Genomic DNA, 23,346 nt, shown 5'->3' with positions numbered 1-23,346 from the left:
AGCCATGCGACGGGCAACAGAAGTGCACTCGCAGCGGAGTGCAAGCGCGCGTGGCTAGGCCGGGTGCGCCCACGGGCAGCAGCGACATGCAGACGCGCGTGCGAACACGAATCTACGGTCATGGCAGCCTCAGGTGGGCGCGAGGCTACGAGGATGGATAGACGACAGGGTCAGGGGGAGATGGAGAGGGTGGAGCCCCGGGAAGCTCACTGGCAATGTAGGGGGGCTGGGGCGTCGAGGCTTGATGGAGGTCGTCGAGGAGGGGAGGACGAGGACGCGGTCCAGTGAGGGGAGGTCGCGGCAGCCAGCGACAGTGATGGCCGGCGACAGTGTCGGCGAGCCAAGCTCGAGCTCGGGCAGGTGAGGTCGAGCGGGGGGGGGGGGGCGAGGAGCGCAACGCAGTGGAGCCGTCGGAGGTGATCGGCGGCTACGAAGTGGCCGGCAGGGGCACCAAAGATCGGCGGCGGCCGGCGGGATCTGGCCGGCGCAGGGCAACCGACGCTTGGAAGTGGCCCGTGGGGAGGCACGGGAAAGAGTGATGGTTCGGGTGGGGAATTAGGGTTATGGGTTTTTTTAAACCCCCCCCCCCCCCGATAGGTGGGCCGGCTGGGCTATATTAGGTGGGTCGATTGGGGTCGGACCAATGGGGGAGGGGCTTTTATTTCTTTTATTAATTTTACTATTTAGTTAGCTATTTTTTTGCAAAATTGTTTGTGCACGTATGATTTTTGTTGAACATAAAATTTGTCGTATAGATCAAAGGCAATATTTTCAGTGGCTCACAAAGTTTGGCGATATTTGGAAACATATAAATTTTATTATTTTGAGAAGGCTAGTTTATTTGCTGTTGGACCACTTTATAATTTTGTAGGGGTTAATTGGTGGGTCAAATAATATTGGGTTCAAAATGACAATTACTTAGTCAATATTTGCAACTGAGCCAACATTTTTATTTTACATTTTGATGAAATAATTCATTTGAATTTATTTTAAATTTGAAATTGGCTTTGATTTTCATCAATTGGGAACTTGGCTTAGTTAACCTTGATGGCATGGCACCATTAGCATGTGATTATTGTAGCTTAACTACCGGGGCGTCACAGGAAGAAAATGAGAGGAAGAACGAAGGAGAACACAAAGAACTCTAAGATCTAGATCCAAGGGGTTCCCCTCACATAGAGGAGAAAGTGATTGGTGGAAATGCGGATCTAGATCTCCTCTCTCTTTTCCCTCAAGAACTAGCAAGAATCATTCGAGGGATTGAGAGTTAGCAAGCTCGAAGAAGTTCAACAATGGGGGGCAAACACGAGCTCAACGGATAGAAAACCATTGGGGAAGAAGACCCCCTTTTATTAGGGGGAAGGAATCTGCTCGTTACGCACCACATCTGCCCGAGCCAGAGCGGTACTACTGCTCCTGGGAGCGGTACTACCGATGATAAGAGGTAGTATCGCTCCAGTGAGCGGTACTACCGCTCAGGTAGAGGGAGGTCGAACAGAGAGGGGGCAAGGACAAAAGTACCGCCCAACACTACCACAAAGTTTGACCAAAAAGGGTTCGCACCTATGATCAGCGGTACAATCTAGCTGTAGGAGCAGGAGCACTACCGCTGTGAGCGGTACTACCGCCGGCATGGGCGATACTACCGATGATAAGAGGTAGGAGCGTTACTACCGCTTGGAACAGAGAACCGGCCCAGAACTGCCAAAACTTTCGCAAATGAGCTCCGAATTGAACATGCAGTTATGAAAATGTCAATGATATAGAGATGTGAGACCTCTATGAATGAAGAACGAGCAAAAACTCCAACATCGAAAACATCATAGAAGATCACATGAACTCCATTTTCTATGAACTCGAGCTTGTCATAAAGATGACCATCAGCTCTAATACTCACAAACGGAACCACCAAACAAGAACCAAGAAATATGATGCAAGGATGCAAATGGTTTGAGCCCTCAACAAATGATACGATCAAGCTACTCACTTGAGAGCCCCCCTTGACAGTACAACAATCTATCCTAAAATAGAAAACCCTATCAAGGGCAAACCTATACCTTGCACACAGTCCACTTGAGCTAGATGATGATGATCTTGACTTCCTCAAGATGGACCACCTTTCTTGATTGCGCCGGCTCGATGAAGACTTGTAAATTGCTCCCCCGTACTCCACTATGGGTGAGCCACACTTCATCACTTCTTCACAGGTCCATTGCCACGATAATGGACGACAAGCTTCATGCAAGATATCTTCGTGATGGTCCTCTTGAATTTGCACACTGCAATCTTGATGACGATCACCACTTGGTGTCATCCTCCATGGGTCTTATGAGATCTTTCTCTTGACGCAAGCCTATGGAAACACACCTACCCCACATAGAACTCTCATGAAGACCATGGGTTAGTACACAAAGCGTAATGAACAATGCTTACCATACCATGGAATCACTTAACCCCTCTCGGTACATCTTGTACGCTTTGTGTGTTGATCAACTTGATTTACTCTTTGTCTTAGTCTTGATCAACCTTGTGTGTTTATGACCATTCTTTGGATAATACCTTGAATACCACCTTGGTCATCATATAAACTGCTTGAAACTAACAAATGGACTTTAAGAAGTGCCGATGGACAAATCATTCGAATATAACTTAATGCAACCATTAGTCCATAGGGATAGTCATCAATTACCAAAACCACATATGGAGAAATATGCTCTAACAGCAGGGCAGCGGGAGCTCGCCCCCCTCTTGTGCGGCTGCACCAAAGACAAGGGCGATGACATCGCCGAACTCCAGCCAGATCCCGGTGGGGAATGGCTGGGCAGAGATGGATCTCGTCGGATCCGAGGCGCTGGGCCCCGTTCCCACCCGCTGCGATCTCGGCAACATCCATGGGGGGCTCCTGCGGGAAGAACGGAGAGAGAACAAAGATATCAGCATGGGAGGGAGGAGAGGGGAGCTGGGAGTAGGAAAGAGGTTGCGGGCACCGGCCTGGGCTCCTCCAACGATGGGATTCGCCAGCGCTGCTGCCGGTGGCCGGACCTGGCGGCGGTGTTGCTCGCTCGAGCGGCTCCGTCGCGCATCAGAGGCGCGGGCGTGCTACACGAGCGGGGACATGGCGGTGGCTTCGGGGGCTCTGGTCGCCGCACATGTCCGGTTGGTGGTGCGGACGTGTCCGGTTGGTGGTGTTTTTGGGTGAATCCAAACCCTTAGATCAAGATCCAAAGGTTAGGTTTGGTTAGTTAGCTAGGGGTGCGCGATTTGGAAGAGGTGGAGCTAGCAGGTGGTGGGGGTTTCTAAGGGGTGCCTGCAATTTGGCCAGGGGTAAACCCTAGTGGAGTGAGGAGCTCTCTCCACAAGGTGGGTTTATATAGCGTATGGACATTGGTGGGTTGGATCTCGTCCGTCCGATCGCGATCCAACGACCATGAACGGAGGGAGGGTGTCACGCCCAAGATGCGACCCTATCCTCAATTTGGCACGAGGGCCTCATCAGGGATAGAAGCGCATCTCGTCGTGTCGTGAGAATGGATATCGTTACAAGTACATGTACTGAAAAGATGAGATATATAAAGAGTTGGCTTACACTCGCCACAAGCTACATTAGAGTCACATCAGTACATTACATAATCATCAAGAGTAAGAGCAGGGTCCGACTACGGACGAAAACAAACGACAAAAGAAGAACAACGTCCATCCTTGCTATCCCAGGCTGCCGGCCTGGAACCCACCCTAGATCGATGAAGAAGAAGAAGAAGAAGCAACTCCAAGTGAACAAACAACGCGCTCGCGTCAAGTAACCTTTACCTATACCTGCAACTGGTGTTGTAGTAATCTCTGAGCCACAGGGGACTCAGCAATCTCATTTCCAAAGGTATCAAGACTAGCAAAGCTTAATGGGTGAGGTAAGGTTAAGTGGTGAGGTTGCAGCAACGACTAAGCATATATTTGGTGGCTAAACTTACGAGTACAAGAATAAAGAGGGGGATGATCTACGCATAACGGACGTCACTACAGATGATCAAATGAATGATCCTGAACACCTACCTACGTCAGACATAACCCCACCGTGTCCTCGATCGGAGAAAGAACTCATGAAAGAGACAGTCACGGTTACGCACACAGTTGGCTTGTTTTAATTAAGTTAACTTCAAGTTATCTATAACCAGTGTTAAACAAAGTATCCACGTTGCCAATAACCGCGGGCACGGCTTTCCGAAAAGATTTAACCCTGCAGGGGTGTTCCAACTAGTCCATCACAAATTACCACAAGCCGCATAGAAATCCTCAATCACGAAGCTCGCGATCTCGTCGAATTCCCTAGTGGAAAACCTCAACTCTGAGTTTACCCAAAGCATCACCGGAATCCCGATGCACAAGATATCTCGTCAAAGGTAAAACTAATCCAGCAAGGCCACCCGGTGTGTCGACGAACCCGATAGGAGCCGCGTATATCGTTCTCAAGACACACCGTCTATGCAAAGTGGACGGGAACCAAACCTCGAGTTGCCCCGTGGTGGCACCACCGACTGCTAGGTGGGTGGACCAACACTCATGAGGAGCACTGGCTCGGGGGTTGATTAAATTATCCTCGGGGCCCGGGAAGTCCCTATGCAATTTTATTAGGTGATTAGGCAAATGTAGTACCAAAGTTGGGCCTTGCCAGACCAGCTTTAATCTAAAACGAATTATCAAGGGGGTCCCCATAACGACCCCGATCGTGTTAGGAGCGCTCATTTATGGAACATAACACCGGTAGCCGGAAACTAAGGGGGCAAAGGTGGAACAAAACACCAGGCTAGAAAGGCCGAGCATTCCACCTTTTACCAAGTATATAGGTGCATTAAATTAAATAGCATTTAATATGATGATATAACAAAGAACCCATGTTTTCACATGGAAGCATCTGCACCTGCAACTAGCAACGCTACACGGGGTTAAGCAAGCAGTAACATAGCCAATCAGTGGTTTGCTAGGTTGACCAGGTTGAAGGTTTCATGGCATTGTTGAGAAGGCTGATGTTTAACATGTGGTAGGCAACGAGACATAATCGATAGAAGCGATAAAACTAGCATGCAATGATAGTAATGGTATCTGGGGAAATGATCATCTTGCCTGAGATCCCGCATGGAAGAAGAATGCCTCCGTGAAGCAGACGAACCGACGTAGTCGAATGGGTCCTCACAATCCGGCACGCTGCGGAACTCTATCCAGACGAAGCAAACCGGAAACACAAATCAACACCCAAAATTCACCACAAGATGCACAACACATATGATGCATGAGCTACTGAATACATGCAAGTCACGGCATGACAAATCACACAATCAAACACTACACATTAAGTGAAGTTCAATATGCAACGAGTTGCATATTGACGAAACTCCACATATGAATTATTTAGTTCACTCCCGGTTATTTCCACGGAAATATTAATGTTGTCAAACATGCATGAGGTGAAGCGGAAATTATACTACCTATCTAGACATTTTAAATGAGGTCGGAAATGACATATAGCATCTCCGAGACGACCTCACATGTTAATTTACAATTCTGTCCAGATCTGAATTAACACATTTAATTAGTTGTTAAACAGAAAAACAAATAGGTTCACGTGATTCTACGCGTCAAGGCAAGCAATCTACACATAAAGAACATCTCCAACGGAGTTACGGTTCAAAAGATACAAGCACCGCAAGATATGATGGCATGAATGCAATATGTGTGCAACGACGGTCACGAGCACTTCAAAATATACAACCAGCAAGATAAAATGAAACTACATGAGTTTCTAAGCAAGTTTCATGTAGAACACGATCAAATCGGAGCTATGGTTCAAAAACTACGAGCAAAACAAGAAATGACTACGATGTGCCAAAATCAGCCAAATAGCACTTTCTACGCCCCACAACTACGAGCTACACAACTCCGATAAACTCATGCAAGGCATGGCACGGAAGAGGGAAAGGAGCACTACTACGAACAGCTAACAACAACTAGCATGGCAGCAAGGAGCTCTAGGAAAAGAAGACACAAAATGGCATCTCACGCACTATTTCAGACTAAGTGAAAATAACACCTCATGAAAGTGCAATTTTCAGCCTGAAGGCATATTGACAGCAGCAAAAACCTAAGCTACAGGTCTCCAAATGGCATGAAAATTAACAGCATGCTAGAGAAACACAAGGGGTACAACTAACTCCATTGGACCAACCTCAAAAGATCTACAGATCATAAGATGCAAGCAAGACAAGACATCAACAAAATATAACAGATTCCAGACTTAGAAATATTTCAGCTCCTCTAAAACAGCACTGTTTCTAGAAACTTGAGGGCAGTCAAACCACACCTAAACATGCATTTCTATTGCAACCAAAAATACCAGGGGTTAAACAAAACATCCAAGATCAACTCTCTAGTTGACAACTAATTCAAACGAGGCACGGAATAAATCCTACGAATTAAACAAAAGGGCATCACGGCAAAATATCTCGCGAACTAACTTACTCAAAAGCTAAAACTAATTGCACAGAAAAATCCTACTCCGGAAACATATAAAATAAGTGGGGTTTGCAACACAATATAATGTCATACTTCAATGCGAGAAAAATAACCTATACGCGGAAAATAAATTACCGGCAAATCCCACACATGGAAAAATGGTCCCTAAAACATGGGCATTTCTAAAACGGCATACGGGCAATACGGTCTAGCGCGAAAAATAATACGGCGTCTATCCTATTGAAACAACACGCAAAACTAGGCGTTTGGCACGTTAAACTGCGTCAAATGATTATGCAAGTGTTATAAACGGGTTCTACTCGAGAAACTACACGTTTTACATATATAACACTCGCCGATCCGACTAACGGAATAAAAGATACGACATTTTTAGTATTCGGTTATTTTTCTGGAATTTATTTACAATTCCGAAAATGCCTAAAAGACTACATGGGCCGGCAGGGACGCAATTTAGACAAAAAGTTGCTCAGGCGGGGGCGAGGACCTCACCTTGGTGGGCTCGGCCCAAGAAGGGGAAGCTGGCCTGGGCACTGGGCCACGTGGGGAGGCCGAGACGGTGGGCCGCTGGGCCGGCTAGAGGCGTTGCTCGGCTCGGTCGCTGGCGAGGCCTGGGAAGCCACCCTGGGCCGCGAGGAGGAGGCAGGCCGCGCCGGAGCCTGGCGGCTGGCAGGTCCACGCGGCCCTGGGCCGCTGCAGGAGGTCGAAGATGGGCCTGGCTGCGAGGGCCCAGGCAGAGGAGCGCTGCGCTCGGTCGCTGGCGAGCGGCAGCCTCGCCTTCCTCCCGTGCTCCTCCCAAGCAGGAGGCATGGCGGCGACGGGGAGCTGCACAGGAACCGGCGTCGGGGGCGGGGAGGATAGATCCGGCGGACCAGAGCGGATCCGGGCAAGGGGACCCGGTCCCGGCGGAGGGGACGGCGGGCACATGGCGGCGAGCTCGGGACTCGGAGGCCATGGCGCGGAGGAGGCCGCGCAGCAGATTACCGGTGGCGGGGTGAACGGGACGGCCGACGGGCAGGATGCGACGGCCGGCAGCCTGATGTGGAGCGGGGCGGCGGAGAGGCAAGGCTGCAGGGCGCGACGGCGGCGCTCCGGCTACCGGCGAGGGGCGGCGCCGGGATGCGACGGCGGCGACACACTCCGGGAGGCAGGGAGGCGCGGCGGCGCTGGGGCCCAGATGGGCTCGGGCGGGCCCGGCGGCTGGCAGGGGAGAGAGTGATGCGGCTAGGGTTAGGGTTAGGGCACGGATTTCGAGGAGGAGAGAGGAGTGGCTCTCTAATTAATGGCATGGGGCTATATATAGATAAACGGGGGGGGGCTCGGTTAACCGGAATCGCGTTCCGGATCCGCGGGGTCGGATTCGGACGATTCCGAACGCGGGACGTGCTAAGTGGCCGTGTTTTGTAGATATCCGGAGACGAGAGGGGAACGGGCGGTGCAGCAACGAATTTTAAAAACACCGACAGACGTCCGACGATAGACCGAATATGGTGCCGCTACGGTCGACCGTTCGGGTACCAGACGGATTCCGATCGCGACGAAATTCGATAGGCGGCCTAGCTATGACTAATCACGACCGCGCGTCAAATCTCAACCCGATCAGAGAAAGTTTTAAACGCACTTTAAAAACAGGGTTTCGACGGTGCCGCGGGCGCGTGCGAGTGCGGTCAGGCTCGGAAGGAACAACGACGATAACCGACAACTAACAACGGATGCAAGTTTTGAAAACGGGCGGCAATGGAGACGCTGATGCAATGCAGATGATGCGCATGATGCGATGATGATGCGACAAATAAAATAAACCACACGACGAAAACGAAAAGAGAGGGGAATCTTCTGGAACGTCGACATCGGGCTGTCACAATGGGGCTAGGTGGGTCTAGTGGGCTGTGTAGATGGGCTATGTGGGGGTCAGAGGGAAGTTGTCAACCCGCGACAAGATTTGTTTTGAAACAACGAAACGTCCGTGGATTTAACCGGCTATGGTGCCGCTATATATTTAACGGTTCGGGTATCAAAAGAACTCCGATTGCGACGAAATTTGGCAGGCGGTCTACCTACATTAAAATAAAACCATTGGCCAACTTTCAACCCAATCCGACAATATTTTATACACCCTTTTAAAAACAATATTTTGATGATGTCGTGGGCGCGTGCGCATGTGGTTGGTCTCAAACAGTCAACGACAAAAATGGAGAGAACCGACAACTAATAACGGATGCAGGTTTTGTAAACTGACGGCAACGGAGTGCCGATGCAATGCAGATGATGAATGCGACAAACAAAATAATCACACGATGACGATTACATAAAAGGGGAATCTTATGGAGTGTCGGTTCCGGGCTGTTACAGGATTTTTACCCATAAATTAGCTTTCTTGCGCTAGAAGAAGAGCCCCAACCGACTTACAAGGTGGCCACTAGGAACCGCCCCTCGCCAGGGGGTATGGGTCGCGCTCTGGTACCTAGTGGAGGTCGTGGGCTTTGTTGCGTTAATTCCACCTCCCAAAAATCACATATATTCCAAAATAATTCTGTGTAAATTTTTATCGCGTTTGGACTTTGTTTGATATGGATATTTTGCGAAATAAAAAACATGCAACAAACAGGAACTAGCACTTGGCACTCGATCAATATGTTAGTCCAATAAATCATACAAAATGTTGCCAAAAACATGTAAAAGTTGTATAATATTGGCATGGAACAATAAAATTTTATATATACGACAGAGATGTATCAGTCCCAAAGTGATAGATATACAAGGAAGATATAATAAAAACTTTCATATAGATCATTGGATATGATATGTTTGATTCCTTGCAATAGTTTTGCGATACAGAGATAATAATATATGAGTCATGTTGGTGAGTAATTATACTTTAGTACGAATATTGGTGTTAAGGTTTGTGATTCCCTATGCATACATATTAAGTCAATATTTATGCTATGAAATTACATCCTCCTTGTTTTGCATTATTCGGTGTTAGTTATGTTTAATGTTCGCGTATGATGATTTTCATTCCTTGGTTATGCGCTTCTCAATCTAATTGCTAGCCTTCAATTGTACTAAGCAGAAATGTTGTTTGTTCTTCCAAATCCTAAACCCAAAGTTGTGCCAAATGAGTCCACCATACCTACCTATATGTGGTATTTCATTGCCCTTCTAAGTAAATTTGTATGTGCCAACTCTAATTTTCAAAATAAGCTTCTATTTTGTGTGCCCCTACCGCTCATGAAGGGCGAGGGGTGGACGGTGATACGTCCATTTTGCATCATGTTTTTTCATTATTATTTTTAGTCTTTTTATGCATTATACCACTTCGTGGAGTAATTCTAATGCCTTTTCTCTCATAATATGCAAGGTTTACATGAAGAGGAAAAATGCCGGCAGATGGAATTCTGGACCTAAAAAAGCCACGCCAAAGATACCTATTCTCCACATCTCCAAATGGACTGAAACTTCACACAGATTTATTTTGGAATAAATGAAAAATACTGGAGTAAAGAAGTACCAAAGGGGTGCTACCAGGTGCCCACTAGGCACGAGGGTGCGCGAGCCCCCCTGGTGCGGCCTGGTGAGTAGTGGGCCCCATGGCCCACCTATGGCGACCATCTTCTGGTATAAATTATCTTTTCACCTAAAAAACCAGGAGAGGACTTTCGGGACGAAGCGCCTTCATCTCGAGGCGGAACGTGGGAAGGAGCACTTTTGCCCTCCTACAGAGCGATTCTGTCGGAGGAACTTCCCTCCCGGAGGGGGAAATCGAAGCCATCGTCGCCACCAACAACCCTCTCATCTTGGGGAGGCCAATCTTTATCAACATCTTCACCAGCACCATCGCCTATCAAAACCTTAGTTCATCTCTTGTGATCATTCTTGTACCGAAACCTCAGATTCTTACCTGATGTGTGACTAGTAGTGTTTATTACATCTCGTAGTTGATGCTTCATGGTTTATTTGGTGGAAGATCATATGTTCAGGTCCAATATGCTATTTAATACCTCTCTGATCATGAGCATGTTTATCACTTGTGAGTAGTTACTTTTGTTCTTGAGGCCACGAGAGAAGTCATGTTGCAAGTAGTCATGTGAAGTTGATATTCATTCGATATTTTGATGATGAGAATGTTGTGATTCCCTTAGTGGTGTTATGTGAACATCGACTACATAACACTTCACCATCTTTGGGCCTAATGGAATGCATTGTGGAGTAGTAATTAGATGGTGGGTTGCGAGAGTGACAGAAACTTAAACCCCATTTTATGCGCTATTCCATAAGGGGCTGATTTGGATCCCTATGTTTAATGCTATGGTTAGAATTTATTCTTAATACTTTTCTCGTAGTTGCATATGCTTGCGGGAGGTTTAATCATAAGTGGGAGGTTTGTTCAAGTAAGAACAACACCCAAGCACCGGTCCACCCACATATCAAATTATCAAAACTGAACGTGAATTAACCCGACATGACGAAACTGACTAGATGGAATTTCCGTGTGCCCTCAAGAACACTTTGCCTATTATAAGAAACTGTTCCGGCCTGTCTTTTGCTACAAAAGGATTAGCCTATCTTGCTGCACCTATTGTTACTATGTCTACTTGTCACTTGTTACAATTATCTTGCTATCAAACAACTTGTTACCTCTATTTTAGTGCTTGTAGAAATTACCTTGCTAAAAACCGCGTGTCAATTTCTTTCGCTCCTCGTTGGGTTAGACACTCTTACTTGTCAAAAAGACTACGATTGATCCCCTATAATTGTGGGTCACCATCCGGTATCTTTCATGTTAAATAGGTTATTCTCAAGATGAGTGTTTATTCACTTGTCATTGCATGAGAGTATGGCGGTAATAGGGATGCCTAGTCCCAAAATGGAAAGAAAAATTATTTTATGTTGTCAAATAATAAATTCCTTGGAAAGTGTTGGTATGTACAGTACCCGTGGATGCGGCTAGCCGTGGAGTGTGAAAGAATGATGGAAAAAGGAATAAACTTTATTTTCAGTTTGGGAACCGCCTATAATTTGTTTAGCATAGGAGATATTGGAAACTCTTAGTCATTTTCATTGACAAGCAAAACATGCCACCCAAAACATTTTATCTCTAGATTTTTCACTTTGATCTCTGGCACCTCTACAAATATCTACTACCCTCCGCGAAGAGCCTATCTATTTACTTTTATGATTTTTATTTTTATTTTTTATTTGTGTCTCCATCTTCTGTTATAAAGCGCAAACTACAAAACACTATTATCATACTTGAGCATTGGATGTAGCTAATATTTGAGTGTGTTGCATGAATGGATCAATGATTGAGCATAATGGGCTAGAGATAGTAGTCTTTAGCGTTGATATTTTGAAATACTTGGTTGCTTGTTGATATGCTTGAGTATTAAAGTTTTCATGTCAAATTACAGACTATTTCTTTAAATCATCTACAAGTCCATATGTCCATGCTATAAAGAAAAGAATATGATGAACATGTTAGGCGGCATTCCACATGAGAAAATCTGTTTTTATCATTTACCTACTCGAGGACGAGAAGGAATTAAGCTTGGGGATGATGATACATTTCCAACGTATCTATATTTTTTTATTGTTCCATGTTGTTATATGACCATTATTGGATGTTTTACAATAATTTTATGGCAACTTTATATCATTTTCCGGACTAAACTATTGACATAGTGCCCATTGCTACTTGTTGTTTTTTGCTTGCTTTTACTTCATAGAAAATCAATATCAAACGGAGTCTAAATGTCACAAAACTTTTTGGAGTTTTTCTGTGCCCAGAAGACATACAAAGGAGCAAAGAACCACCATAGAGGAGGCCCAGGCTGTCCACTAGGCACCAGGGTGCGTGTGCCCCCTGGCGCGACCTGGTACCTAGTGGGCACCTCGTGGCCCATCCTGTCGTGATTCCAACACAAAAAATCCTATAAATAGAGAAACCTCCAGAAATAACCCTAGAGGATAAGTTCCGCCGCCTCAAGCCTCTGTAGTTCCGGAGGGGGAGATCATCTCCAGTGGCCATCTTCATCATCCCGGCGGAGGCCATGACGAGGAGGGGGTACTCGACCCTCGGGGTTAAGGGGTTGTACCATTAGCTATGTGTTTAATCTCTCTCTCTCTCTCGTGTGCTTGAGATGTCATGATCTTGATATATCACGGGCCTTGTTAATATAGTTGGATCATATGGTGTTTGTCTCATGCTATTGTGATGATGAATTGGATCTTTCACTTTTAAGACCTCGTTATGTTGGATTGAATATTCAGGTTTGAGAGCACATGATGTATGTCTTGCATGCGGATACCCGTAGTGACATTGGGGTATTAAGTGATTCACTTGATATATGTTTTGGCACTCAACTCGCGGATTCTCGAGGTGATATTGGGGTAATCTATGCATAGGGGTTGATGCACATTTTCATATTATGTTCTCCGGTAAAAATCTTGGTGTGCTCCTTGATGTTCTGTGTTTTCGATTGAATATCAAGAATCTGAAATTATTTGATGCATGGCATATAATTAGCCCACGGATACTTGAGGTGACATCGGAGTATCTAGGTGATATTAGAGTTGATTGATATGTATCAGTGGTGTTATTTTAGTACGAACTCTTGAAAAGATTGACCAGAAAGGATAACTTGTTATTTTAGTACGAACTCTTGGAAACATTGATTTGAAAGAATAACTTTGAGGTGGTTTCGTACCCTACAGACAATTTCTTCTTATGTTTTCCACTAGATAGGAACTTTGGAGTGGTTCTTTATCGCACGTTGAGGGATTGTTATGTGATCCAATTATATTAGCATCGTTGAGAGGTTGCACTACCGAAAGTACGGATCCCAGGCCTCATTTTCAAGCGTTGCAATACCGTTCATGCTCACTTTTGTTACTTGCTACCTTGTTGTTTTTATTGTTCCTATTACAAAAACCAATATGTACTATCATCACTACACTTGTATCACCATCTCTTCGCCGAACTAGTGCACCTATACAATTTACCATTGTATTTGGTGTGTTGGGGACACAAGAGACTTTTTATTATTTGGTTGCAGGGTTGTTTAAGAGAGACCATCTTCATCCTATGCCTCCCACAGATTGATAAACCTTAGGTCATCCACTTGAGGGAAATTTGCTGTCGTACAAAACTCTGCGTTTGGAGGCCCAACACGAGTCTACAAGAACAAGTTGTGTAGTAGACATCAAGCAGCAACCCAGGGTATCACCCCTAGAGCGGTAGTTATACCGGACGTACCTGTCCAAGTGGTACAACCGCTGGAACCAGCGGTACAACCGCTTAGGTGTAAAAACAACTTACTGGTTTAGAGAATGAGGATCTCTCTCTCAATGACCGGAAGGTGAGAGATCGGAAGGTGAATTAGCTGGGAGATAAGGAATGTGTACGCGCATTGATTCACCCATTACCTTCTGATGTGAATTCCCTCTTAATAGTACGTGTTTCCTATGACCAAAGAAATAAACACGTAGAGAACACCGTCTTCGTTCTTTTCCGTTCGGAGGGAGAGCCCAATCATCTTGTATCCAGTATAAGGTACCTGGAAATCTTGACACACGATTATATCATATAATGAGTTGTCATCATCACCAAAACACTAAGGCTGGAAAATGCCCTAACACACGCGACAAAGGACGAGATCGTAAGTTTTGCTTTTTCTTGCTTAACTTGTTGATTGATCTGTTCACTAAATATTGGTCTACACGTTATGTAGCCCGCACGCGCTTCCGTAATGTATCACATGACAGGGGGACGACCATTTACGTGCACACACTATTGGATGAAGCTGAAGGGGGTGTACGTATGAGAGGACATGATTCGTTGATGAAAAACTTATTGGACATCCGGTTAATCTAATTGAATTTGAGACATTGTTGTACTATACTTAATTTGTGTGCTTTGTATAGATGATTTGTGCTATTTTTTATCCAAACTTTCATGAATATTGGTTGATTTGCATGAATTTCATTAGATTGTTCAAATACCGATGGAAATATACGCGAATAACATTGGATGGCAGCCTCCCGCATTCGTGTCTGCAAACTGGCTCCCCTGTCCGCGAACAGATGCGAGAGAAAATTTGTGGATTGCCGATGAAGATGCCTTAATCAAGGTAGAAACAACGGGAGGTGGTTTGTGACATGCGCGTGCGGAGCTCCACACAATCTCTCTTGTTTTTTGTTTGAAGTTTCAAATTTGAATCTAATATATTTTCTAGCCAAAGTTTAATTTATTTTTGTTTGCATATTTGAATATTTTTAATATGTTTTTGAAACTTCACTCAGTTTCACCTCCTAAAACTTGATAGAAATGAACGGCAAATTCATCAAGTATGAGAAGGTAAAACTTAAAACCGCACACGGAACTGCAAACGAGTTTGGGGCCGCATTATTGTCTCGCGATCTATTGTCATTCCTTACGGTTAGATTGGAAGCTTCTTAGACCTTTTTTCTTCTGGGAAAAAAATCACTCCTTTTTAGTGCAGCAAAATATGATTTATTCAGTTTTTTCAGATAATAGTAACATTTTTTTGGGTGGGGCATTTTGGAGCCCGGGCTCCATGGAGCCTTGTTTTTGAAAACCTTAAAATTCATCAAAATTCGTATTTTTACATTTCAAAAAAATCTAAAAAATATGGATGTACATGAAGGCATAACACACATGTGTGCAAATTTAGAACAAAATACGTTGAAGCGAGGTCTGTGCAAAAAAGACAAATTTATGCCTTTTTAACACATGATACTATTCATCCCAAAAGTTCATGATTTTGTTTTCCACAGATCAAATCTTAAGGTATTTCATCTTGAATTTTTGCACACATATACATTTCAAAATTGTGCACTTGCATATTTTATTTTCAGATTATTTTGAAACAGAAATTTGAATTTCAAATTTTTCAAAAACAAAGGATGCCATGGAGCCCGAGCTCCAATAGGCATTTCCACATTTTTTAGGATCAATGTGACTTATCCGGGAGGTGTTATTAGACGCATTTTGCGTCAATTAGAAGGGGCTTCGCATAGAAGTGCTGACTGACGGGTTTTAATGGGCTGCAATTATTTTCACGCACGTTGAGTTGTTTCCGTGATTGTTTTAGCACACGTTTGGGCTGTTTCCACTGTTTCATGCTGCTTTTACTGTTCAAACTGTTTCTACTGTACTTGCTGCCGTTTCCAAGTGTTTTCTAAACTGATTCAACTAATTTTTGAGCTCTAAAAAGATTAAATTTCACTATTTTTTGTAAAAGTGTTGCTTCAAAAACATTTATAAGGTGACTGTGATGGTTTCTAAAACAGTTGTAGAAGTAAAAAACAGTTCATTCTACAATTAAATCTGCAGGCAAATAATTTTTAAATAACCTTAAAAACCTTTATTGAAAAGCACAAACAAAATTTTGAGGAATTATATGAACACGATTATTTTTCACAAATGCAATTAATTTTATTAAAATGAAAAAATGTTTAATTTCCCAATCATTTCTTTAAAACATGAACATTTTTTAAAACGGAGAACAAATTTTAAGCGAAATTTGTAAGCGTGAACAATGTTTTAAAGAATGAACATATTTAGAATCTTGAGAACAAATTTTGAAAAATCCTGAACAAATTTGGAAGCGCGAACGATTTTTTAAAACACGAACATTTTTTGAATCTTGAAAATAAACTTAGAAATGGCGTATAATTTTGAAACATTCTGAACAAATTTGGAAGCGCGAACATTTTTTGAAGCTTGAGAACAAGTTTTGAAATTTAAAATAATTTTTTTGAATTCCTGAAACTTAATCAGCTGTTGTATTTACAAACAAAAATTATAAATGAAAATCTTTTTCAAATTAACCAGCTGTTGTATTTCTGAAACTTGATCAGTTGTTGTATTTGCGAATTTGTGAACAAAAGTTCAAAATGGGAACATTTTCCAAATTCTGGATAAACTTTTATATTCCGAAACATTTTTTCAAATTCTGGAACATTTTTCAAACTTCAGAATATTTTTTGAAAATCCAAAACATTTTTGGTAAATTAAGAACATTTTTTAAAACATAAACAAAAAAAATTCGGAACATTTTTCTAAAATTCCAGAACATTTGTTTAAATTCCGGATAAAAAATTCTCGATTCCGGAACATTTTTACAAATTTCGAAACATTTTTTAAATTCCGGAACATTTTTTGAAAACGAAGAACATTTTTAAAAAAAATGCAAAACATTTTTGATTTTTTTGAAAACCCAATACATTTTTGAATTTTTTTGAAAACCGAAAATATTTTTGAAAAATTCCGAAACATTTTTTTTATTTCGAATGTTGTTTCAAATTCTGGAACGTTTTTTCAAATTCCTGAACATTTTTGAAACAGAAACAGAAAAAAGAGAAAAAAGTAAAAAAAAAATGAAAAAAATAAAAAACCGGCTGGAACCTCTAAAAAGTTTCCAAAACCGGAGGTGTTGGCATAAAAAAATGGGCTGGCCTATGCCCAAACGCTAGCTGGATGCGCCTGTGCGAAGCCCCGACAGGGCGACGCAGAGAGCGTCAAATAGGGATTTCCGACTTATCCGGCGGCGGTAACTATTTGACACTACTTCTTGCTGATGTCTTCGGCCCAAAGGCCCAACCAGCAGTATTTTCGCAAAGTCGAAACCCACGAGAAGTTATTCGTCCTAGGCTTCCCGATGCTTCCCGTTTCCTTGGCCCAGAAAGCGCAAAGCCTCTCCTCCTCTCACCCCGACGGATCCCTCTCGGACAGAAACGCAGCACGGCCGAATATCTTCCGCCGCCGCTTCGACACACTAGGGTTCAGCCGTCACATCGTCGGCGGGGCCTGGCCCGCCGCCGCGGGAGATGGGCGTCGCGGAGATTGCGAAGAAGGTCGACGCCCTCAAGGCCGAGCTCGCTGCCAAGTCATCCCGCATCGCCGACCTGGAGGCGAGGGTCTCGCTCCTCGAAGCCGAGAACGCGCACTTGAGGAAGGCCATGCCTAAAGGAGTGGCCATGAACCATAGAGGCAAGAGGGGTCCAACCTTTGGTCAACTGGAGGGGGATCTCGGCGGAAACAAGCGAAAATCAGCCCACATCGCGGGAGGGCATGTGATGGATGATGTTATAGAGGTCAGTGACGGCGAGGAAGAGGGGATGGCTGTTGATTTCAACAATGGGGAGAGCGGGGATGAGGGTGTTCCTGCTGTCCCGACTCCTAGCAAGATTGCAGTGCGGGTGGTGACCGGCAAGAGGGATGTTGCAGACGAGATTAAGCACGTCGATGGAGGTGGTGGACAAGACCATGGGAGCGCTTGCTGTGATGGAAATGTGATCTTGGATGACGATGATGTTTTGATCATGCCGCGAGGCAAGAAGTGTGCGGCACGGGTCATCAGTGACAATGAGAGTGAGGATGGATATGCGGATGGTCAAGGGCATGGAGATGGGGATGTGGGTGTTACAAGCAGCAGGAAACGTGTGTTGCGTGGAGTCAGTGACAGTGAGAGTGAGGATGGCAGCGAGGGTGTTCCTGTGGTTAATCAAAAACCTGTTTCGCCTCTAGTTACGACAGGGATTGAGAGTGAGGATGGTGATGGTGAATCATATGAGATGGAGGGATGTTCTACTCCCGCAACAAGGCGCTCGACTCGGTCAACTAAAGGTCAATCAAAGAGAATGCGACCTACACGTCGGGAACTTGAGTTTCTTGAACCCAAGACTCACGAAAAGAGCGAGGATGATTCGGAAGAGGATGATAGTATGGAAAAATTTATAGTAGATGATTCAGATTGTTCAGAAAATTCTGCTGATTCTGTTGAAGAATCCTCTACAGGACCAGAAGAGTCTGACAATGAGGAAACTTATAAAGATGTTATGGATAGGTTACGCGGCAAAAGGAATGCCAAGAATAAGGATTGGAAGATTGAGCCAGAGATGCTATCAGCATTTGATGAATACCCTGATCTTTGCCTGAAAGCTGTTTGTGCCCTCTATCGAAAGCAGACCGAGGAAGAACAGGCTGAGAAAGCCACTATCCTGCACAACAAAAAGGGATTTAGCCAGATAGATGCCCGAAGGTAATACCTACTACTAAGGGTAATTAATTTGTGTATAATATATGCAGTGCAATTACCCTCTTTACTTGCACTTTAATCGACAGTTCTGCACACAGTTATCACAATTTACGCACTACAGTTTACATTTGCTATTTAGTTTTGTCCTGACATCATTTGGACTGCTCATTGTTGGCATAGCATCTTGTTCGTATGACAGCTTGGCTTTGCCCGCAACAAGAACTTTAATTTAGACACTCCTGTACAGTATATATCTTTTGTCTTTACACTTTCATGAAGATTAGGGAAGAAGAGATTTTCTATCATCGTGTTTACAGATGCTGCATTGACTTGACCATGTGTTGTACCGATCTTGATGTTCAGTTCTATTTGTAAAGTATCTCTCTTTTCCATGTACAATGGAGGGCTTCTCAGACTAATAGGTTTAGTTCTATTTGCTAAATACCTCTCTTTCCTGTGTAGAAATCTAGGCCGCGCGGGTGTAGGTTTAACTGTCAACATGTCAAACTCAGTTTTTAGGTACCGTTCGTTCTGATGCTCAAGTTTAGCTTTTGTTCTATGTGGTTATGCCGTTATGGCATCATAAACACATAACACGATTTTGTTTGTTACATATGAATAAGTAACACACCACAAGCATAGGTGATATTTTCTTTTGCTTTTCATTTTTCAGCATATTACCTCAGTCGTTGAGGAAGAGATCAAGAACTAGCATTGAACTTGGGGCTTCTGTTTGTCTCACCCTGCAAGTTGTTTTTTGTGTTTAGGGGTTCCCACATAGCGCAGTTTCTTCTCGACGGTGATGCTGCTGGTCCGCTTAAGAAAACTGCACAGGACTTGGAAAAGTACGATCGGTATGCTCCTGAGTTCTGTCACAAGATGGCTTTACGTTACTCGAAGCAGTTGTTTGCAATATATCAGAATAAGGAGGACCCCTACTTTCCATGACTTTGGTGTTAGTTATCACTTACTTCATATGCTGACTTTTCTGTGACCCTTGTACCTCCCCAATCAGTCAGCGAGAGTCTTTTGTATGTCTGGGTTTAGTTTTGTGTCTTCTTAAGTAGTCTGTAGTTAGGGCATGGTAAATTTAGTTTATCACTAGGATGCACACTGTTAAGTGAAGCAAGGGTCTGACAGGGTCTATGTTGTTTAGCTGAAGTTCTTGTACTCCCTGTAACATCCCTGCATAGTACATTTATCTCTATCCTTGACATGTTACCCAAGGAGTTGTTGTTCTATATTGTTCGCTTGCTTTGTTCATGGAGCCAGAATGTCACTCTTTTTTCTCCTGCGTGTGCGCTTCAAAAATGAATGGAAGGTTGGCAAGAAGTGGAAATTGTGCAGGTTCAACATATACTTTGAATTTCTAGACCACATTCTTCATGCCTCTTCCACAGCAGTTCTTCTCACAGAGATTTGTATCACCTGAAGCCACAAGAGTTTGACGATCAGGTCGGCAATCACATGGAGAACTTAGATCGATACAGGAGCTATTCTGTTTATGATTTAGCTCTGTAGTCACCATATACTCTTCTAATCTTATTCACTATAATAAGATATATCAACGAAGAGAAGAAGTAGGGCTGTTACCCACCTCGGTGACCTGAACCTGGGTAAATTTGTCGTGCATGCTTCCTTCGTTGGTGAGATCATTCTGTCACCCCTTAATCTATGATTTCCACTATGTATACTCTTGTATACGAGGTATGCAAATTTCGTGTATCTACGCTTAGGTTACTTTTCTTGGTGAAAACTGTCAAGGTTTTGTGTGTATCATAGTATAATATGAAACCTGACCCTTTCAATGTTGCAGCTTCTCCTACAACTCAAATAAATGAGAAACAATGGGAGATTAAAATGTATCGTCGTCGTCTCACTTTTTGCTTGGGAAGGTTTCCTACACTAATTCCTTTCAACACTTTGGAGCTAATTACTCATTGACCACTTGTTACTATTAGTCTCTCTAATTACTTCCATCAGCGCCAAAACCCACTTAGGAGTTTAGATGTCTTTTTATAGTGACGGCGCTCGCAACTGGTCTTTGAAGATGCCCTACAAGCGTCAATGGCGGAAAGCACTCATTGGTGCCCATGTGTCCTGCGGAGAGGGCGTGGAAGACGGGAGGGTGCTGTTTGATGCATTGGGAAGTGGGCGCACAGCCGCATTGTGGAAGTCGGCGATTGCTGGGTATGCCCGGTGGGGGCCAGGAGCACACGGGGCTACAGTTGTTTTAAACAATGATTCAGGTGAGATATCTCTGACTAAATGACTTCTATAACGGCCATCTATTATCTTTACTGCTCTACCCTGAACCATTTTGTAACAGTTATATCAGCGTTTGAGTAACCTGGACAAAACAATATCTTTGTTGTGGATGCTCTGTGTGTGTATAGTGTGATAAAATCAAATCTATACTTAATTATTGTAATACATGTACATTATCTTGATATTTCTTGATTCGTTATGAAGTATGCTTTTGTAACACCTGTTAATTTCCAACTAAAAAAGAATGCCATGGTGTTACCTTTAGAATTGTGTGAATGCCTCAGACGACACTAGTGGTTTCTAAAGTCTTAAGATGTGGATCACGCTGGTGTCCATTTTATTTGGCACTCTTTGAGTTGCTGGCTAGTTTGAAGTTCAGTATTAGCTGATTATTTTACAATGGTGACATATTAACAGGTGACAGTACAAGTAGCAAACATGTTATTGTACCATTTTTCCGTTGTTATGCCCTAGCACAATGTTAGAAGAAAGACCATATGCTATGTTGTCAATTTTTCCTATGGTATTCAACATGATGATTTCCTGCCAAGCACACATTTTCATGGCCCATCATCTGCTGTTTCAAAAGTGCAGGTTGGCATTGAACTGAGCACATTTACATGCTCTATTGTCCATAAAGAAAGCTCTCAGTTCGAACCTTGCTGCTGCCAACTTATATATCAGACATCAGCTTTCATCTACTGTCCATAAAGAAAGCTCTCAGTGCGAAACTTGCTGCTGCCAATGCTCTCTGATCGATTCGTATTGCAGTTTTTTAGGCTGACTTGTCCTGCAGTTGTGCATATCTTTGGGGTGCAAGGAGGCGCTTTGATGAAATTCCTGAGAAGTACTTTTTCACCTGGGATACCATGATTGCTGGGTATAACAAATGCAATTCCCTAATGTCCTTGCAGCTTCTTTCTGACACGAACCTTAAGCCAAATTGCTTCACCCTGACTAGCATTACATCTGCATGTGCTGGTATTGCAGCTCTGAGACTTGGGAAGCAGGTCCATGGGGCTTTCCTTTGGAGAAAGTATGACGAAGACCTACAGATGAGCAATACCCTCGTGCACATGTACTCCAATTCTGGGAGTACAACAGATGTGAAGATGTTCAGCAGGACGAGCTGCAAAGAAAAATTATCTGGATATCAATGGTTGTTCCTTGATCCGTGCTGGGTGCATCCTGACCATGTTGTGTTCTCGGTTCTGATAAGTACTCGCAACCATGCTGGTTTTGTTGATGAAGTATGGAACTTCTTCATGTTAATGCCATTTGAATATAATTTGCAGCTAAGAAAGAGGTTTACGTGTGTCATTGATCTCCTTGCTCGTGCAGGGAGGCTGAGACATGCATTTGACCCTATTGATAGAATGCAATTTGCTCTTGATGAATCTATTTGGGGAGCATTAGTTGGTGCCTGCAACATGCATAGGAATGTGGAGCTGGGCAGATTGGTTTATGGAAGATCATCGAGGTCAATCCTGATGGAGCAAAGAATTAGATCCTACTTTTTTTTGCAGGGAAATTACATCCTACTTGATATGCTGTAGGTAGCAAATGGGGTGAGTATGGTGTCACGAGGAGGCTACTAAGAGGCATAGGGAGCAGGAAGTTGGCTGGAATGGGCTGGATAGACGTAACCGATAAGCCATATATCTTTAACACAGCTGACAGTAGCAGCCGTCAAGTTAGTTTGGCAGATGAGGTATTGCAGAACTTGGCTCAACACATGCATGACACTGGAACTGTTTTCGCTCATGATGTTTTTGGAGTTAGATGGTCAACTTGTGTTTGGATGATTCATTAGTTGGAGCAAAACACTTGCAGAGATGGGATGCTGATGGATATAGTACCTTTTCAGAACCAAGCTACTCTGAACTCAATTTAAAGAATATCTAGCACAAGTATATTTTAGCTTAGGCAAAAAGTTGAAGTGCTTACAGTAAGAAACACATGGAAAGATTTTGGTCGACAGTTTTCTTTAATTTTTTATGATTTCCTCATTTGCACCTGGACAGTAAGCGCAACAGGGTCCACATTTGGCCTTTTCGTTTTGCTACAAGATTCAAGTATTAATGCTGGAGCACAAAAGTCAAGGACAAGGGAACTGACTATATTTATTTACTGAAGTTATTCAGGTTATCCTGAAGTTGCATTGGAATTGATATCAGCTGTATCATTCAATGTTGGTTGATTGCTTTGATAGTTATAATAATTAGTAAAAGCTGGAAGAAAGCAGAACTTGCTCCATTGCCACACTTCTCAAATGGCTGGTGGTCGCATGGATACTGCGGCGATGAGTTGTTCAGTAAGTATCACTGCTCTAGCAACATTCTGACTTCGAAATCCGATTTCTTCCATATACATATGTAAATGTTCTCTGTGTTTAGCACCACTCTTCTAGGCTATTGAAAATGCACTCGTCACTTAATCATATTATATAATTCTGGGCATGCATAGAAGGCACTTATAAAATTTGTGCATGAAATGA

At 43.6% G+C, this 23,346-nt stretch overlaps 1 protein-coding gene across 2 annotated transcripts; it reads left to right on the top strand.

Moving 5' to 3' along the window:
- Positions 1-17,230: 17,230 nt before the first annotated feature.
- Positions 17,231-19,822, top strand: LOC123443190. 2 transcript variants are annotated; one of them, XM_045119486.1, is made up of 3 exons: positions 17,231-18,584; positions 19,044-19,100; positions 19,349-19,822. In XM_045119486.1, the coding sequence occupies exons 1-3, from the start codon at positions 17,371-17,373 to the stop codon at positions 19,527-19,529; spliced, it is 1,452 nt and encodes a 483-aa protein (XP_044975421.1). In that variant the 5' UTR covers positions 17,231-17,370; the 3' UTR covers positions 19,530-19,822. The 2 variants fall into 2 exon arrangements, with proteins under 2 accessions (XP_044975421.1, XP_044975422.1); XM_045119487.1 differs by lacking the exon at positions 19,044-19,100.
- Positions 19,823-23,346: the final 3,524 nt, after the last annotated feature.

Source organism: Hordeum vulgare, chromosome 3H, assembly GCF_904849725.1.
Source record: "Hordeum vulgare subsp. vulgare chromosome 3H, MorexV3_pseudomolecules_assembly, whole genome shotgun sequence".
NCBI lineage: Eukaryota > Viridiplantae > Streptophyta > Magnoliopsida > Poales > Poaceae > Hordeum > Hordeum vulgare.
The sequence above is the reverse complement of the archived record's forward strand: the minus strand, read 5'-3'. Positions and strand labels throughout refer to the sequence as shown.

Bases quoted from the DNA above. Each gene is read 5' to 3' on its own strand.
- LOC123443190 (XM_045119486.1), top strand. From the start codon at position 17,371: ATGGGCGTCGCGGAGATTGCGAAGAAGGTCGACGCCCTCAAGGCCGAG. The intron at 18,585-19,043 runs GTAATACCTACT...TTTCCTGTGTAG, and splicing joins AGCCAGATAGATGCCCGAAG to AAATCTAGGCCGCGCGGGTG. The intron at 19,101-19,348 runs GTACCGTTCGTT...TTTTGTGTTTAG, and splicing joins ATGTCAAACTCAGTTTTTAG to GGGTTCCCACATAGCGCAGT.